A 20268-nucleotide genomic window follows, 5' to 3' on the forward strand; every position below is an offset into this window, starting at 1 on the left:
ATAAAATATGAGATAAGGGCTGTAATAGAGGGATGAAGAAATATTTTGGCTTTCTGGAGAAGTGATAAATTTGGGGAAATTAAGAAAGTCTTTATGGGGGAACAACATTTGATCTATATCAAATAGAATGAGTAACTGGGTAATCAGCACTTAAATGATAGCACAGTGCTTGGCACATGGTATACATAAAAGTTTAGCTATCTCATCTAATGTATCGTTCTCATATTTTAGATGAGGAAGCAGGCTCAAAGAGGTTATTTATACAAGGTCTCATAGCTAACAAGTGCTGGAGTTGGTATTTCAATGTCCAAGTCCAATAATGTGCTAGAGCTAACTAATTGTGAGCCAGTTGTTTAGCTTTCAAGAATTTTAGCAAGCTAGTTGTTAAACACAGTCGTTATTAAACAAATTGCATAAACTTAAAAATTAAATACATTGTATTAAAAGGTATTTTAAATGCCTTTCTATTTACATTGAATTACATTGTAAACTACAGTTAGAAATATGTTATAGTTAAACTATATAAACTTAGAATACCATTATGATTACCATTAAACCATAATATTTAAATTCATCACTCTTGAAGTTATTATGTCTGTATCAATATATAATATTGTGCTATTATACATGTCTTCTCAGCCCCACTGTATTCCTGTATTCCATTGGTAGTTTGAGGTCAGCCATGTTATTGACACTGCGGAAATTGGCAGATGCTATATACAAATCAGGACTTGATTTTTGTTGATTGTCTAAACTTAAAGGGATGGAGAAAATATTAATACAGATTTGCCACAAAGCATGTGGGATCTTAGTTTCCCGACCAGGGATTGAACCCGTGCCCCCTGCAGTGGAAGAGCAGAGTTCTAACCACTCAGGGAATTCCCTTAATGCAGATTAAACTTAAGTGTGTCATGTCTCTATCCCTGACATATTTTGAATAAAACAAAATTTGAGGAATTAGTCTTCCAGAATTTGAAAATTATTATCCAGTTTAGCAAGGAAGTTGCTCAAATTGACAAGCCAGTGAAGTTCTGACATATGTTTTTGTTATTTCACTTTTGTCTTTAAGTCATTAGTATCAGTAAATGAAAATATGTTGGAACTCCACCCAAAGCCACAGTCTCTGTCTAGTCCCAAAGCCCATGGACCACTGTGTGATATGTGGAGTTTGCCAGATAGAAAACTGGGTCTTGTGAAATGAGAAGTTTAATATGGAAAGAATAAGTGATAAAACTGGAGAGGTTGGTTGGGCCTAGTATAAGAAGGGCTTTGGATTTTTATCCTGTACTTATGTTTTTAGATTGTAAGGGAGGATAGTCAGTGTAGAGTGACAGTTTAGAGGATGGGGAGGATGAAATACTTACTGAGCACTGACTTTGTTAGGTACTTTCATAGTTTTACTTTAATCCCCACACCAACTCCGGGAGGCAGTATCCCATATTTATAGGTAGGAAAATGGAAGCTCAGGTTAGAAACTTACCTAAAGTCATCTATTAAATGAGGAGAGAGAGGTGTAAGTGACTCAAAGACCAAATGAGAGTTTTTTTTACTATAGTTGGGAGAAAGACAGAGAGCCTGTATCATGGTAGTGGGAATGGGGAAGTTACAGTTGAAAAATGCGGTAGAAATATTTACTGATTAGTTATTTAAAAAAACTTAGAGAATATGGGATGAGCAACAGGTTAGGGTTTGGAGATGTGTTGGCTTTTGGAAATAGTATTTGGGGTGCTTGTAGGACAGAAAGGTGATAGTAGGATCTGGAGCTCAGGAGAGATCTGTTGATAGAAATTTGGGAGTTTCCAGCGCTCAGTATAGGTAAAGGCATGGACGAGTTTAAGATTCTTCAAGAACATTGGTAATAAAAATAATGGCCGAAATTATTGCTCATTTTGTAGTGTCTAATATGCACCTGTCCTGAGTACTTTTTTTTTTTTTAATGACTACATTTATTTATTTATTTTTTGGCTGTGTTGGGTCTTTGTTTCTGTGTGAGGGCTTTTCTCTAGTTGCGGCGAGTGGGGGCCACTCTTCATCGCGGTGCGTGGGCCTCTCACTATCGCGACCTCTCTTGTTGCGGAGCTCAGGCTCCAGACGCGCAGGCTCAGTAGTTGTGGCTCACGGGCACAGTTGCTCCGCGGCATGTGGGATCTTCCCAGACTAGGGCTCGAACCCGTGTCCCCTGCATCGGCTGGCAGATTCTCAACCACTGCGCCACCAGGGAAGCCCCTGAATACATTTAAAAAAAAATAAATTTATTTGTTTTTGGCTGCGTTGGTTCTGCATTGCTGTGTGCTGGCTTTCTCTAGTTGTGGTGAGCAGGGGCTACTCCTTGTTCTGCGCGGGCTTCTCATTGTGGTGGCTTCTCGTTGCAGAGCATGGGCTCTAGGCTCATGGGCTTCAGTAGTTGTGGCACGTGGGCTCAGTAGTTGTGGCTCACAGGCTGTAGAGCGCAGGCTCAGTTGTGGCACACGGGCTTTAGTTGCTCTGAGGCATGTGGGATCTTCCCGGGACAGGGATCGAACCCGTGTTCCCTGCATTGTCAGGTGGATTCTTAACCACTGCGCTACCAGGGAAGTCCCCGAATACATATTTTTATGTAAGTTTTCATTTAATTCTATCATTGTGAGGTATGTACAGCTATCTTAGTTTTACAGATGAAGGCGCTGAAGCACAGAAAAAAGTACATTCTTTTGCACAGTTGCCCAAACTAAGAAAGCAGAGCTGGTGTTCTACTTCGGTGCGGTTCCAGAGCCAACGTGCATTGAGAGAAGAGGGCCAAAGAAAGAACCCCCAGCAATAACACAATTTAAAGGATGGATTAAAGAGGGACCAAATGAAAGGGTTTGAGAGGGAGTAGTTGGAGCTTTAGAAAGAGAACAAGGAAAGGGCTATATCTTGAGTAGAATTTCAAGCAGTGGGGTATAATCAACTTATTCAGAGACTGTAGAGAGGTAGCAGATGACTGCAAATGCCAACAACTATCTGAATAAAAGTAACATGAGAGTGCTTTGTTAGGGGTTTGAAGGTTTTGGTCTCCACACATCATTCAACAGACTGTGCATTTGTTGTTTCTATAGTGTTCCAGCCCTTCACAACCTGTGAAGTTTTCTAAGCTGTCTGTTCCAAGTCTTTAAGAGATTTAATGAAGTAAGACCAGCTTCTGTTTAGTTAGTACGGGCTGTTTTGGTGAATTAGACCATACAACAATGTCTGAAATGCAGTTGGGTGTTAAAAATGTCAGTATTCTGTTTTTGCTATGGCTAAAGATTGATCCAGAGGGGACTGCCGTTTTTCCAAACTTATACATTTTGGGACAAGGGGTAGTTAGCGATTCTAGAATCATTTAGTATTTACTCTGAATAGTTTAAATCAAGAATTACTCAGATGTGAACCATTCTGCTTACCTGCCAGAAGTAAAGATTAGTCCTATGACAGTTTTCAAACTTTCAGTTTCAAAAGTGGAATTTTTTTTTTCTCCCCAAAACAAAACCTTACTCAGAACCCCATGAATGGCTAATTTCACATGCTCAGCTCTCTGTTTTTCCCTGGGTGACCTTCGAAGCATCTCCTCTATGAAGCATAATTTGGAACCCACTGGATGACAGGAATTTTTCAAAAAATGGAGTAATGGTGCATGGAGGTGGAGTCGGGGGTGGGGGGATCTATTTTGAAATTGAAGAAATGTAAGGAATCTGCAGCTTCAGCATCTCATTTAGGTGTATTGGTTATTTAGTCTTGGAGGAAGGGAGGGATTAGAAAAACATCTCACAGCAGCTGGGGATGCTACAGCACTGGCTTTGACTGCTTTAGTTTAAGGAACTGTATGATAAAGGACTGACACCTGCACTATATAGGAGTTTCATGTAGAGAAGGAGAAAAAGCTCTGTTCCCTGAATTAGGGAAAACAAAAGATCTCTTTCTTCACCATTGAAATCTGCAAGTCTGCAAATGAGGAAGGAGAGTGTGGTAGTCTCAGATCATCCTTTCTGCCTTTCTCCACAGAAGCAGGTAATTCAATTTAAATTTGCATCCTGCTGCCACCTCCTCCAGAGCAAATTTTTCTAGTTATAACAACTAGACAGTATAGACTAACAGCTAGCTCAGTAGTGTGCCCTAATGCTTTTCATCCCTTGCTGAATAAGCAATTCCTAATTGAACTGATTTAACTCCAGTTAGCCATAGGGAGTAGAGATATAAGTGAAACAGTATAGGATAGTGGGTATTGAAGTGCTCATTTTACAGGATGAGACCAAGTACAGAAGAAAAGAATAGCAAGACCAGAGTTGAGTCATTTTTATGGAAGACTGGCTTTGAGTTGGGTCTAGAAGGATGTATATAGGAAAAGATTGTGGAAAGAAAGATGAAGGAAGAAAATGGCTAAACCTTCAAGTTTAAGCTGTTGGGTATGTGGGGAGCGGGAAGAGGCAGGCAGTTGCTCTTTCCAACTCATTTGCATTTACTGCTGTTGTAATACCTGGTGGTTCTTATGAGATATTTAATACTCTGCTACATGTGTCAGAGCTAAAAATTTGGACAGATCACTTGTGTAATATGTGAAGCCATTTAGAAAAGGTAGACTTATATGTAAGCTTTTGACTTCATGTGGACCTTTTGGGCAGTCAGGGTATAGATAGCATATAGAGCTTTTAAACTGTTTGCATGTTAAAAAAAATTTGCAATGTGCTAATTTTATATTAGCATTTGCAAATTTTCCGTTTGCATTTGTTTTTCATTGTAATAACCAAATTATAAAAGTGTGGAGAAAATGAAAGAAAACTCGCTCATAGTTCCTCTACCCTGACAAAACCACTCATCATTTTGGCTTATTTTCCGACACAAGTTAGCGGTTTATACAATTATAATCATATTCTATGTAGTATTTTATCCTGCTTTTCCCCCTTAATACTTCAGGTATTTACCGATATTCAGCCATTTTTTGCGCTTGTGCATAAGGCACTTTCCATATCTTACCTCTGATCCCTTGTAACAATCCTGTAGAATAAGATTATCTTCTTTTTTCTTCTTTTTTTTTTTGGCCCCACTGCTTGGCTTGCGGGATCTTAGTTCCCTGACGAACTCGGGCCTCCTGCAGTGGAAGTTTCCAAGTCCTAACCATGGGACCGCCAGGGAGTCCCCAAGATTATCTTCATTTTTCAGTTAGGGAACTGAGATTCAAAAAGGAATAATTTTGTTAAGATCACTAGCTAGGTTGTAGAAGAGCTGGAATTCGTTTTGCCCCAAAGCTTTTCTGTTCTTAGGCCTTGCTGCATCTTCACATTTATCATTTAAAATAACTAACTGCAATGTTCTATTATCTACTAATACCTGTAGTCAGTCAACTCTTCGTTGGGTATATGAGGAGAGCATAATTGGTTAAAACTTAAACCTTTATTTAAGCACTTAGGTTTAAAACTCCCTCATCACAAGCATCAAGAGGGAGCAAACTGGATCTACTCTACCTAACCTTGTGAGAGTTGCTGCTAATGACAGGCAGCAAGAGTAAGGGAGAACACAAATGGTTCTGAATAATTACTCTGGAAGGTTATAAAATTGAGTGGGAAGGTTTTAGGCTACCTAACTCTTTTTGTACACAAACTGCAAGATTACCTCATTTTAGTGGCAGAACTAGAACCCTAGACAAGTTCTTGGGTAATTCAAAATTATTTATGACAAATGTTACCTTACTTGCAGTCCATAAGCCTGCAAAGGGGTAGGGAGGGGAGCAGCGTGGATGTGGTGTGAGAGCTTCAGAGTATAAATTCCAAAAAAATGGTAACAACAATTTAAAGCAAACTTTGAGTCACCTGGAAAGTATTTACAAAAATACTGATAACTAGGTCTACCCCCAGATTTACTAAACTGAAATTTTATTTAGTAAGCTGCCGAGGTATTTCTTTTTTCTTTTTTTTTTTTTTTTTATAAATTTATTTATTTATTTATTTTTGGCTGTGTTGGGTCTTCGTTGCTGTGCACAGGCATTCTCTAGTTGCGGTGAACAGGGGCTACTCTTTGTTTTCTCATTACAGTGGCTTCTCTTGTTGTGGAGCACGGGCTCTAGACTCACGGGCTTCAGTAATTGCGGCACACAGGCTCAGTAGTTGTGGCTCATGGGCTCTAGAGCTCAGGTTCAGTAGTTGTGGTGCACGGGCCCAGTTGCTCCGCGGCACGTGGGATCCTCCCGGACCAGGGCTCAAACCCGTGTCCCCTGCATTGGCAGGCGGACTCTCAACCACTGCGCCACCAGGGAAGCCCGGTATTTCTTAAAAGGATTAGAAGCAGTTGAAGAGAAGTTTCCCAGTTTGTACAGGTTACCATCTGAGAGTACTTACATTGCAGATTCTTGTCCTTCCTCACCTACTGAGTGGGCACCTTTGGAGTTGAGGCCTTGGAATCTGCATTTTATCAGCTCTATAGGTGATTCTCTTGTATTTAAATTATTTTTTTTTTTTTTTTTTAAACTTTGGGTTTATTTATTTATTTATTTATGGCTGCGTTGGGTCTTCGTTTCTGTGCGAGGGCTTTCTCTAGTTGCGGCAAGTGGGGGCCACTCTTCATCGCGGTGCGCGGGCCTCTCGTTATCGCGGTCTCTCTTGTTGCGGAGCACAGGCTCCAGACGCGCAGGCTCAGTAATTGTGGCTCACGGGCCTTGTTGCTCCGCGGCATGTGGGATCTTCCCAGACCAGGGCTCGAACCCGTGTGCCCTGCATTGGCAGGCAGATTCTCAACCACTGCGCCACCAGGGAAGCCCCTTGTATTTAAATTATAAATGTCATTAGGTAGTGTTTTGTATGTCCCCCACCTCAAATTCCTCATGCTTATTTTTCCTGTAAGTTTCTTCCTTTGCTCTGTAGTCCTCCTTCCAGTCTCTGCCTGCTAGTCTCAAGACTTCATCTTTTCTTTTTTTGAGATGTTGAGTTCATTTTTATTAAATATTAATCAGAACCATATGGAACTGCCATATTTCTGGGTCAAAAAAGACTTCATCTTTAGAAGCAATGTTAGAATTCACATGTGTCTGAAAAGTCTGGCTGTACCTTTTTACACTGTGGCCTACCTTAAGGCTGAAAGGGTCTTTTGAGTAGTATTTTTCATCAGCTATCAATATTATGAGCCTCTAGTGAACTGCCTGTATTGTTTGTTCATTAAAAGGTGCTGATGTCTTTGGCTGAATATCCTCTGTGTTACTTGTTATAATCTACTCCTCAGAGACATTATGGCTACTTCTAAGAGGCTGTAATGTTTTAAGTTTTACATTATTTTATTGTATCTTCCTTTTTGTGAGCACATTGTTTAGAGTTGTTAGATAATTTTAAGCAATAAGATTTAGTGGCCACTATCCATCCTGAAGTTGCCCGAAGATGTTAACTGATTTTTTTTTAAATTTATATATTTTATTTTATTTATTTTTGGCTGCATTGGGTCTTTGTTGCTGTGCGCGGGTTTTCTCTAGTTGTGGTGAGTGGGGGCTACTCTTCCTTGCGGTGCGCGGGCCTCTAATTGCAGTGGCTTCTCTTGTGGAGCACGGGCTCTAGGCGCCCGGGCTTCAGTAGTTGTGGCTTGCGAGCTCTAGAGCACAGGCTCAGTAGTTGTGGCTCACGGGCTTAGTTGCTCCGCGGCATGTGGGATCTTCCCAGATTAGGGCCCGAACCCGTGTCCCCTGCATTGGCAGGCGGATTTTTAACCACTGTGCCACCAGGGAAGCCTGTTAACTGATTTTTATAAGGGTAATTAGTTTTTTGGGATGTGGGAAGGGATTCTATTATTCTATTAAGTATATTACGTATGATGGGCCTTTAAAAAAATTTAGGTGTGGGTATACACTAGGTTGATATTATTAATAAGCATGAATCCTAGATTCTGTTTTCTTGTTAGCATAGTAGTGAAAAGGCTAGGAGCTCAGAAGGTGGTGTCATATCTGCCACTATCAGTGATTTGAGCAAGTGAACTTCTGAGCCTCAGTATTTTATGAAAATGGGGGAAAAAACTTACTGGGTTGTTAGGATTAAATGTATATATATGAGTGAAGTACTTGCATACAGGTCTTTTATGAGTGATTATTGTGATCCATAATCTCAGGCATATAAATGTGTATGTACACATAAATACACCTTCGTTTATTTTACATCAGTTATCACATTCTTCAGTAACTTTTGGCATGGTACTTAATAATGCTACTGAGTTTCCATTTTGGGGTCCCACCCTTGGAATAGACTGAGGAGGGCACAAGACTGAAAGGGAGATCAGTTAAAAGGAGTCTGTGGCAAAGTCCTATTGAGAGGTTGCAGTAGCTTGGACTAGAGAGGTTAATGGAGGTGTTGAGGATGGTTCAACTGGAAATTTTTGAAGGTGGAACTGGAGTTTGTATCATTTATCAGATAGCTGGAAAGCATATTTAGTGATTGCTTCATTCTTTCTGAACTTACTGTCAAACACTGGGAGTGGGGGGAGGAATTTGACTGACAGGCTATTAAAAAACCTTATTTGCTTAACTGTATTCTGAAGTGCTTTCAGAAATTGATTTTATTGCGAAATTAGTTTTTGTTCAAATGTAGCTCTTACTGGAGAGCCAAGGAGTGATTCAAAGAATAACTGAAAATATTTTAATGTATCTGTCTTACCCTTTGTTCTGTTACTAGTTAAGACTTATGATTCAGGGCCTGAAAATAGTAGATTATCCAGGCTTTTACTTCTGACCTTGTTAGTGAAAGGTATATAGGAGTTCAGCTACTAACAGTCTTGGAAAAGAATTTGATGGTAGGAAAGGTTATTAGTTAAATGCATTTACTTCATCCTGGTGCTCCTATGCCAGTTCCCAGAAATTTATTTCAAGTAAGTGTCCATTTCTGCACCTAGAAAATCTTAAAAGGGAGGGAATATATATATATATATATATATATATATATATATATATATATATATATATAACTCATATATTCATAGCATCAGAGACTATTAAGATTGATCAGGGAGTTCCCTGGCAGTTCAGTGGTTAGGACTCCGCGCTTTCACTGACGTGGCTCCGGGTTCAATCCCTGGTCAGGGAACTAAGATCTCACAGGCCTTGCAGCACCGCCTGCCCCCGCCCCGCCAAGAAAAGATTGATTTCATAAGCCATGTAAAGCATTGAAAGTCATATTAGTATAATCCTATTTTTTCATGTTAACGTATGTAAGCATTGTCTTATTTTCAGCCAGGGACCCTGAAATTTGTGTTCTTTTCTATCAGGGACCATGGGGATATAAGAAAACTTACTTGAGGGCTATTAAGTAAATTTTATTTGAGGGGTAGACATCAGACTTTAAAGTTAATAAAATTATATCCGACAAATATATGTGTGCCTGTTGTGTTTTATGGCCCACTTCAAAGTGGGGAGAGGGGTGGTAGTAGAAATGAGAAAGGATATTAAGCTAAATACAGGAAAAATTAAGCAGATTTATAATATCGTAGGAAGAGATTTCAAATGCGCAGACTTTAAGTAACATTGCCACCTTGTGGCTTTTAGGATATTTCCTCTAGAGATGAACTTTTGCATTTTACAGTTATAGATGTAAGGTGAGGAGGGACTAAGATGTGATGGATGAATGGTGAGTATTAACCTCTAGTTGTTTAAGTGACAGACCAGATATTGAGGCCTAGAAACTTCTTCCTCTGGTTTATACGTTCTTAGTTAATATCTTTATTTTTATTTTGTAAAAATTTTTTTCTTTAGTCTTTTCATTGAACAATGAACAATGAGATTGTGGACTGATTTAAAGATTAGGATGAATGTCCTAGTGAGAATTTTGTGATGAGGTGTGAATTCAGTAAAATCTTGCTCTGCTGTTTTCCTTTAATTCTTTATTACCATCACAGTATCCTCAAGCTTTAGGAATGCTTCTTCCCTTCCTTTTAGCATTTGGTCTGTTTTTTGGTTAACTGGGACTTTATGATTAATTTTGTGTTTGTGTTTGAGGATCTTATGCAGAAGCTTAACCTAGACTAGCCAGTCCAGCCTGTTGCTACCACAGATCTCACTGTAGCTACCTTGCACATGGCACTAGGTTAAAAAAGATGGTGGGTAGGCTGCAACATGACACCACCACCACGGGGAAAGCCAGTTTGCTGCACCACATCCCCTGCTACGGTGGGTTAGTAGCATCTTCAGGTATAAAAGCTGGAGTGTCCAACAAGAGACAAATGCATGTTGTGTTTATGGCAGTTCCAGCTGGGACTTGGACCCGTTGGAGGTCCCAGCTTGCTTTTATGTGTTCTGCTGCTCTTTCCTTTTATTGTGTATCTTGTCATCATTCTTCTGTCCCCCACCCTCCCAACCCCAGCTTTTTCTTTATTAAATATTACCAAGGTAGGACTGGTTAATTAGAAATGTTAATAAATACATCTGACAGGTGAAGTCTTTCGACCATAAATTGTCAAAGCAATTTAGTGGAATTCCCAGTGGTAATAGGAAATAGTCACAAAAGTGAAAGAAGAGACCTGCTGTAAGAGAACTCTTTTATGGAAACCTAAAAGGTTTCAATGTCCCAAAGTGGTTAAAATAACGGTCCTTGTGTTAGAATCTTCTCTGTGTCATTTTTTCCCTCATTTTAAAAGACTTGTAAAAAGCTGATAGGCAGATTTTTTTCTTTTTCTTTTGCTAAAATACCCTCATGTTTGATGATTTTAGTGTAGGTATGAGGAAATAAACACATTTCAAAGTTTCATGAATTGTTAAACATAACTTTTTATTTATTTTTATTTTTGGGTACGTTGGGTCTTCGTTGCTGCAAGCGGGCTTTCTCTAGTTACGGCAAGCAGGGGCTACTCTTCGTTGCGGTGTGCGGGCTTCTCATTGCGGTGGCTTCTCTTCTTGCGGAGCACAGGCTCTAGGCGCACGGACTTCAGTGGTTGCAGCATGTGGGCTTAGTAGTTGCAGCATGGGGGCCCTAGAGCGCTTGGGCTTCAGTAGTTGTGGTGTGTGGGCTCAGTAGTTCTGGCTTGCGAGTTCTAGAGCACAGGCTCAGTAGTTGTGGCACACGGGCTTAGTTGCTCTGCGGCATGTGGGATCTTCCTGAACCAGGGATCGAACCTGTGTCTCCCGCATTGGCAGGCAGATTCTTAACCATTGTGCCACCGGGTAAGTCCCAAACATACCTTTTTTTTTTTTTTTTTTTTTTAAGGTTATGTAGTTTTTATTGAAATGTGTCTTCACCCTTCAGTGGTATCTTTTTTTTTAACTTTGGGTTTGTTTGTTTGTTTGTTTATTTATTTATGGCTGTGTTGGGTCTTCGTTTCTGTGCGAGGGCTTTCTGTAGTTGCGGCAAGCAGGGGCCACTCTTCATCGTGGTGCGCGGGCCTCTCATTATCGCGACCTCTCCTGTTGCGGAGCACAGGCTCCAGACGCGCAGGCTCAGTAATTGTGGCTCATGGGCCCAGTTGCTCCACGGCACGTGGGATCTTCCCAGACCAGGGCCCGAACCCGTGTCCCCCGCATTGGCAGGCAGACTCCCAACCACCGCACCACCAGGGGACCCCAACATAACTTTTTAATGCAGCCAGTTTTTGCAGAAGAATTAAATGAATTATCCCCCAATTTATTAACTTTTTACTTTGAAATAATTTCAAACTGGGAGAAATTTAAAGAATAGTGCAAAGAACTCCCACATACTCTTCACCCAGATTTACCAATGTAATATCTTGCTACATTTGCTGTATCATTCTCTTTGGAGATGTGTGTGAAATTTTTTTCTGAACCATTTGAGAATAAGTTCGAAGACATTATGACCTTTTCTCCTAAATATTTTTCGTGTAGTTCCTAAGAATAAGAACATGCATTTATGAGCACAATGCAGTTTTCAAAATCAGGAAATTTAACACACAATACGATTATCTAATCTACAGATCTTATTCATATTTTTACCAGTTGTCTTAATGTCCTTGGTAGCAATTTTTTGGGGGCGGGGGGGTCCAGGGTCCAGTCCAGGATCTTTCAGTTTTATGTCTTTTTAGTCTCTTAATCTGCAGTTATACACACATACTCACACACCAACATCCCACCCATTCACCCCTTTTGTTTATGATATGACATTTCTGAAGAGTATATGCTATTTATTTTTGTAGGTGTCACTGTTTGTCTGAGGTTTCCTTTTCTCATTGTGTACATTCAGATTATGCTTTTCTGGCAGGGATACTACATAAGTGACTTTGTGTCCTCAGTGCATCACAGTAGGAGGTATAAGATGGTCTGTTTATGCCGTTATTAGTAATGTTTACTTTGATCACTTATTTAAGGTATTCACCTGGTTCTCCACTTAAAGGTACTATTTTCCTTTTAATAAGTGGGAAAATAGTTTGAGACTCTATAAATATCTTGTTCCTCATCAAATTTTCACTCTTTAGATTTAGCATCCATTGCCAGTTCTTGCCCAATTAAGATATTACTGTGATAGTTGTTTACTTATCATTAAGGCTGTGTAATGCTCAGATTGGGCAATGGCAGGCCCTTCAAGCAGGATCCTCTGATTCATTCCCGTCTTCAACCTTTTTTTTTTTGGCTGTGCTGCATGGCTTTTGGGATCTTAGTTCCCTGACCAGGGGTTGAACTTGTGCCCCCTGCAGTGGAAGCTCAGAGTCCTAACCACTGGACCTCTGGGGAATTCCCCCAAGTGTTTTTTTTGTTTGGTTTTTATTTTTTTTAATATTTATTTATTTGGTTGTGCTGGGTCTTAGTTTTGGCACGTGGGCTCCTTAGTTGCAGCTCGCTGGCTCCTTAGTTGAGGCTTGTGGGTTCCTTAGTTGTGACATGCAGTTCTTGACCAGGGATCAAACCTGGGCCCCTTGCATTGGGAGCGTAGAGTCTTATCCACTGCATCACCAGGGAAGTCCCTTTTTTTTTTTTCTTTTTTAATAAAAATGTTTAAAATAGTATTTAAAATCCTGTGAATCGTTTACAGTTTTATTATTGGTGCCAAATTCATTTTACTTTTCAAGATGGTATGATGTGAATGCTTAAGTATCTTTATAATCTCTGAGAAGATGGATATTATCTTTATTATTTGTAAATATATAAGCTTATTTTTTGTGCACACATCAAAATTGTATCTGGAAATAGAAGAGCAATTTAATCAGCTTGCTGAATTGTATCAATGTGATATTTTCTTGATGTTGATCAGGAGATTAAGGCAGCTAATGCCATTTGTTGTTTGCATGTAATTTCCATAATTTAAAGTAAGCTTCTGTCACACAGGTTTACATTAGGACACAGGTGGTATTTGCCCTCTTGGTATAATTGTGTAGCTAAGATTCAGGAATAGTTTTTTTTTTTATGAATTTATTTAATTTTTGGCTGCATTGGGTCTTCGCTGCTGCACGCGGGCTTTCTCTAGTTGCTTCGAGCGGGGTCTACTCTTCGTTGTGGTGCATGGGCTTCTCATTGCGGTGGCTTCTCTTGTTACGGAGCACGGGCTCTAGGCACACGGGCTTCGGTAGTTGTGGCTGGGGGGCTCTAGAGCGCAGGCTCAGTAGCCGTGGTGCACCAGCTTAGTTGCTCTGCGGCATGTGGGATCTTCCCGGACCAGGGCTCGAACCTGTGTCCCCTGCATTGGCAGGCGGATTCTTAACCACTGCACCACCAGGGAAGCCCCAGGAATAGTTTTATGTTACGTTTGAGGCAAAATTGAACACAGGTGGATTTAGTATCACATTATAGAGGAACAAACTTTGTGTTTAAAAAATGAGATGACTTAATAAGTGCAATTTCATAGTGCTATTTTGAATTTCTTTTGACTAAATATTTTAAATGCTGTTTTTAAGCATCGTGATGAACTTATAAGTGTGTGTTTGTTTGTTTGTTTTGCCGAGCTGCGCGGCATGTGGGGAACTAAGGTCCCCTGACCAGGAATAGAACCAGTGCCCCCCTGCAGTGGAAGCGTGGAGTCCTAACCACCAGACTGCCAGGGAATTCCCATAAGTGTGTTTCTTAGGGAAAAATGGATTTGGCAAAGTCTAGGTTTTCTAATTTAATGGTACAGTTTGGTGCATGTAAGTTTATTTGTATTCCTGGGATTACATTACATTAAAATGAGATAATAGGCAGAATTTTTTCTTCGTTTTTTTTTGTTTTTCTACCAGTCCGTTTTATTTTTTGATGTATTTCAAAGAAATTGTCATTATCAGTATACTTCACCCCTAAACATTTCAGCATGCGTATCATTAACTAGAACTCAGTATTTGTTTTATGTATTTTTTGAGTTAAATAAAATGCACAAATTTTAAGTGTATATTTGCTGAGTGCTGACAAATGTACCCATCTGTGTAACCCAAACCCCAATCAAGATATAGAACATTACCATCCTAGAAATTTCCACCCCCACCCCACCACAGACAACTACTGTTCTAATTTTGTCCCCACCGTAGATTCCTTTTCCCTGTTATAAAACTTCACAGAATTGGAATCATACAGTGTGTATTCTTTTGTCTGAGGCTTCTTTCATTCATCATAATGTCTTTGAGAACTGCTTCTCTTACAGATCTTCAATTCCTTCCTTCCTTCCATCTGCCTGTCCGTCCGTCTTTGTTGCTGCACATGGGCTTTCTCTAGTCTGGCACGCGGGGGCTACTCTTCATTGTGGTGCGCAGGCTTCTCATTTTGGTGGCTTCTCTTGTTGTGGAGCACGGGCTCTAGGCTCGTGAGCTTCAGTAGTTGTGGCACACAGGCTTAGTTGCTCCGCGGCATGTGGGATCTTCCCGGACCAGGGCTTGAACCTGTGTCCCCTGCATTGACAGGCGGATTCTTAACCACTGCGCCACCAGGAAAGCCCTAGATCTTCAATTCTTGAATTCAGAGCAAGGAGGGTGCTCCCAGACCCATAAAAAACCCAGATCTGTATGTGCTAAAATTGAATAATCTGCAAGACATATTAAGCGAGGGGAAAAAAAGCAAAGTGAAGTGTGTTTTGTATGCTACTTGTGAAAAGAAAAAAAGATGTAATAAGCTTTTATATGCTTAAAATAACTCAGGAAGGACGCAAGAAACTGGTAACAGAAGTTGCCTCTAGGGATTTCTCCCATTTTTATTGAGATATAATTGACATACAGCATTGTTAAAGGTGTACTACAACATAATGATTTGATATATATGTTTATTGAGAAATGCTTACCATAATAAGTTTAGTTAACATCCATCACCATTTTTTTTCTTGTGATGAGAAACAGAATTTTACGTAAGAGTCAACTGTAGCCTGTTATCCACTGCTAAACTCATAAATAAGTTTGTGAGTGAGCTTAGCTAAAGAACTGTTCTTTGCTTTCTAGGAGCTTTTGGTTGAGTTGGGACTAATTTTATATGAAATGAGTCAATACAATTTGATTTTCAATTGTGGATGCAGATTTAGAAGTACATTGAAAACTGCAGTGGTTGAGGAAGTCTCAAAGAAGGAAGGGGTTTTGAACTGTACCCCAGGGCCAGAAGGCCAGGCATTCTTGGCTTTTAAAAGCATAGGAATGAGATTTAATCAAGAAACACGAAGAAAAGAGTCCATATTTCCTGAAACTAATGTAGATGATTAGCAGTAGAAGAGAGGTTAGATAAATAGTATCCATCCAAATTAAGAAAGACTGAACGAGGTAGATGAGTTTATGATTGATAGGAGAACCTACTCCTATCACAGCACAGGGGGAACTGTATATTCAGTATCTTGTAATAACCTGTAACGGAAAGGAATCTGAAAAAGAATATGTATATGTATGTATAACTGAATCACTTTGCTGTATACCTGAAACTAACACAACATTGTAAATCAACTATACTTCAATTAAAAAAAAAAAGATATGAGAATCTAGGTGCTTTTGAAAGTTTCATTTTGGTCCATGCCAGAGGGTTTTTGGTTTTTTTTTTAGTTGTGGTTTTCCTATTATAAACAATATATTCATTATCAAAACTTTGGGAGAGTTATAGAAAGGGAGGAGGGTCAGTACTGCAGCCCAGGAACATCAAAACTTTTGAGGTCCCTTTTATGTTGGATTGAATTTCTTTTTCATATTCTTGAATTGAGTTTGATTTCCAGAAACAGTGTGTGGGTGAATTGTTTTATTAAATTAATTTTATAAAGGTTGAAATTTCAAAATGACTTATTTTGAAAATATCCCAGATCCTTGTATGTTGGTGAGTTTATCTCTGAATTCCAGATATGTGAAGTGGGACATCACAAAAAGATAACTGTTCCTTCTGAATAATTTACTGTTTTTATATCCATGGAGTTTAGTGGTAGTAGTCAGTTCATCACAAAGCCTCACTTAACTTTGTTGACTTTTACGTAAATATTTGTAATGACATGGTGTAGGTAAAGAGCCATATAGCCATGGGTTTGAATCTTGGTTCTTAGGTAACCTTGGTCAGGTAACTTTTTTGAGCTTTAGTTTTCTTATCTCTAAAGCAGGAATAGTATAGTCCTTGTAGGGTGGTTATGAAGATCATTATGTACAGTGCCTGCAAGATGGAAGCCCATAAGTAGTAGTTGCTGTTCTTTTTTAATAGGAATCATGTTTAACTTCAGAACCATAGTTACCATAAGGTGAATGGGAGCAAATGACTCTACTCATGTAGCTTGATGAATCGAGTCTAAGTTCAGGTCTGTGTGCTTGCTCCTAACCAATTAATGCTTTTGCTTTTTTTGTTTTTGGTTTTGCTTTTAAAAGGCATGTGGATTGAGTCATATTTTTAAAAATCCTAATAAGTGAGGTAGTGTGTGAAATGGAATGCTGTTTAGGGTACATTTAGGAAAGGCTCATAAACAATGATTCTTAATAAGGAAGGAGCATTTAGATCTATTTCAGGGAAAATGTAAGTATTGCATTCAGTTTTCAAAATCCACTTCTGAGTGGGTTTTAAACTCTCCCTTGGGGAAAAGAATGATTTTCTTGCCTGCTGTGGACTGAGAGCTTTCTATATGTCGACTCATTAATTCTCCCACAGCCCAGAGACATATCCTCACTTCATTTAAAAAAAAGGAAATTAAGGCCTGTGAATATGTTTAAGGCCTTGGGACTAATATGGGATGACTCTAGTACTGTTAGGGCTTATGCTGCTTCCCTGCTGCAGGCCATTGATAGATTTGAGTTACTTAGGCCCATATTTTGGGGGACTGACACATATTAGCCTAAACCAACTATAATAGGAAAACAAATGTGTTTAGTCAATTAAGAATTTTAAAGTCAAAGAAAAATAATTTTATATTAATTGGGGTGCTTGAGTGCGAGTACTTTGGTTTAAAATATAAGAAGTAAAAGTCAGTTTTTATTTGTGGGGAATATTCTATTTAGCACAAATAATTAAATTTCTGTTGAGTTATTCTATGAAGTTTTAATTCTTAAACATGTTCAGATAAGTTTTAACTAACCATTTCAATTTTTTTTTAACTTATAGGAACGTCAAGGTCGTGGGAAATAAGAGGCAGTTCTGCACAGACTGCAGCAACGGTTGCATCTGCATATCCTAAGAGGAAAAAAATTGACCTTCAAGAGAATTAGGACTTTTTTCTTAATTTCATTGACTTCAGAGACGATTGCAGACTTGCAGTTTAAGTATTGGAATTTCACAAAAGACATAGGACTTAACTGGAAAATGAAAAAAAAAAGAAAAAGAAAAAACTAAACAAAAAATCCCTCTAGGTAGTTTAGGTGAAAAATGTCCCTTTTATTTTGGCTTTGGTTGTGATTTCAGAGCATAATGCTTTGTTTTTTTGTCTTTTTACTATGTTTTTCGGATTTTAAAGTCCGTAAGTGCATACAGTTTTCTCTAATTTTTAAACCCTTTCCTCCCCCCATTTTGACATTTGCACTTGGAGAACACTTGAGTTTTGAAGGTTTTGGGCATCCACCCCAGAAAGTGGGAATTTGTTTTTTCCCTTCCGAACTGGAAGAACATTTTTATGAAGAATTTTTGTCTTGGAGAATTTAACAGTGTTACCCAAGGTTGTGTCTTTAAGGGTGGTTCATTTTCTCTGACCCTTTGTTATTCAAAGTAAAATACTAGGAGTCCTAAGAAATGTTCTGTTCTTGTACATTATACTGATTAAGTCAGGATTAATTTGATTTCAAAGCTAAGAACAGTGGTAAAAACTTGTTTACAGAAATGCATTTTGGAAGAGAAAAATATTGTAAAACGTGTAGTGAATGTTTCTTCAGTTTCTTGTTCAGCCAATGAGGAAAGGGCATTGCCTTTCTTTTTACCATTAATCACTTCTCAATAAACATGAGATCCTGTTGAGCATCACTTCTAGTACCATTTATTAGTATTATTTGAATCTGCTATATTTTATGAAAGCTTTGGAGTATAAGGAGTTTAAAGAGCTGAGACAGCAACCATTTTTAGAAAGTTCACTGAGATGGAATAGTTCAGGCTTGCTTTTGTACCCAGGGTTGGATAACCATGACCTCTGCAAAGGAAGGTGGGCCAATATTCATAATGCTTTATTTCTGGATATTTCCCTGAGAAGGTAGAGCCACTGCTATGCTAAATTGTTCAACAAATATTTGATCGTGAGTGCTTATTAGGTGCCAGGCACTGTGCTAATAAGCTTGAGGAAACCTGGCCACATATCTTACGTGCAGAGTAGGTAGAGCCCAGTATCAAGGTTTTAAGTGTTTAATCTGAAATATGACTTATTTAGGCAGGATTCCATGTGGTCCAAGAATAAGAAATTCCAATGGGCTTGAATCTTTGTGAACCATATAACCATAATGGTAATTGATTCATCCTTGTTTATTTCCTAAGGTTTGGAGCTTCTCTGCCTTAAAGATTTTTAGCCCTTAAGATGTCCCAATTTTGGAGATTTAGTTAAATGTGTAAAAACTTCTGTAGTAAGAAAGGGTTCTGAAAATGGATTATAATACTGTTGGACCCTGTTTTGCCCACAGATTACTTATTCATCCTATTCTACACAGCCCAGGCTACTAAATCAAGGGTGCGATAAAATTAATAAATGTTGATTTTGTAATTAGCATTATTGTTGACACTTTGAGTTGAGAACTTTTCTCTGCCTATCTGAGGCACCGCACAATATACCTAGATATTCCTATTTGCTAAGCTTTTTGAAGTAGATTCCCCCCAAACTGGGGAGTCCTTTGTGCTTTCATCGGTTTGAAGATGCCCAATTTTGAATTGGAAATGTAGCATTTATTGCTTTCAATTTTAGCTGAAACTTCTGTGACTTCTACAGGACTCCCATGGGCTTAATGGAGGTTTAGTATTTCACCTTTGAAAGAGAAAAAATATCTGGAGAAAAGCAAATTCAAAATTAGTTTTACCTAGATTTTCCTACCTTGTATTCAAGTTGGATATGAGATTATTCAATATGTTTTTTGCAGTTTGAAATGTTAGTGCCTCAGTATTTAAGCCAGTCCTTCCCAGTCTTTATTTTTACATCACATAGAAAATACTGGTATGGCTTTGAGGACAAGCTGAAAGGAATTTGGAGCCCTTAACAAGGCTGCTCACCCAGCTGTCCCTGAGTGAGTGTTGAGGGAGGCAGGGTGTTGAATTTGTGTATTTTTTAAAAAACCATATTGGCCTTGTAATGTAGTATAAAAAATTAGATTATATTCACTCTTAAAGAGTTGGTCCAGAAGTTGGTTTGGTGAAGATCCCAAAATGCAACTCAACTAGTTTTCTTATTTGCTAACAGCAACTTTGCCCGTGGAAATTGCTGACTTTTGACTATTTGCCCTTAATGCTTTGTTCTGTCATTTGTGAATGTAAGACTTTGGGTAGCCATGCTTGTTTACTGTTCTCCTTTATTGAATATGAGGGGAAACTGAACAATCTCACAACGTGCCATCAGTGTTAAATTCAAAGCATTTTTTAAACCTTTAATATCAACAAAATGTATAAGTCTCATATTCACTGGATTTAATCTTAGTTACACTTGATTGGCTACCTTCCCCCAACATGTTCCATTTAAAAAAAAAACTTATTTTGCAGAAATGGTGTGAAGAGTTCTCATACACCCTTCACTCAGCTTCCCCCCCGCCAAATGTTAACATTTTACATACCATGGAATGGTTTTCAAAAACAGTAAATATTGATACAGTACTATTAACTAGTCTATAGACCATATTTGGATTGTGCCGGTTGTTCAAGGCATGTCTCTTTTCTAGCTCAGCATCCATTCCAGGATCCCACAGTATGGTTAGTTGTCTCTAGTCTGTAGACTGCAAGTTCTTCAGTCTTCATCTTTTATGATTTTGACACTTTTGGATGGAGAGTACTGACCAGTTGTTTATGGAGTGCCCCTC

General features: G+C 38.9%; 1 protein-coding gene across 1 annotated transcript in view; it reads left to right on the top strand.

Annotated features, from left to right (window-relative positions):
* Nucleotides 1–20065, top strand: part of YTHDF2 (YTH N6-methyladenosine RNA binding protein F2) — a 32916-nt gene extending 12851 nt beyond the window's left edge. The window contains exon 5 of the mRNA XM_059916888.1: nucleotides 17399–20065. Within this exon, the coding sequence (XP_059772871.1) occupies nucleotides 17399–17422 (24 nt within the window). The 3' untranslated portion in view covers nucleotides 17423–20065. The remainder of the gene's footprint in view (nucleotides 1–17398) is intronic.
* Nucleotides 20066–20268: the final 203 nt, after the last annotated feature.

This window comes from Balaenoptera ricei, chromosome 1 (genome assembly GCF_028023285.1).
Source record: "Balaenoptera ricei isolate mBalRic1 chromosome 1, mBalRic1.hap2, whole genome shotgun sequence".
NCBI classification, from domain to species: Eukaryota; Metazoa; Chordata; class Mammalia; order Artiodactyla; family Balaenopteridae; genus Balaenoptera; species Balaenoptera ricei.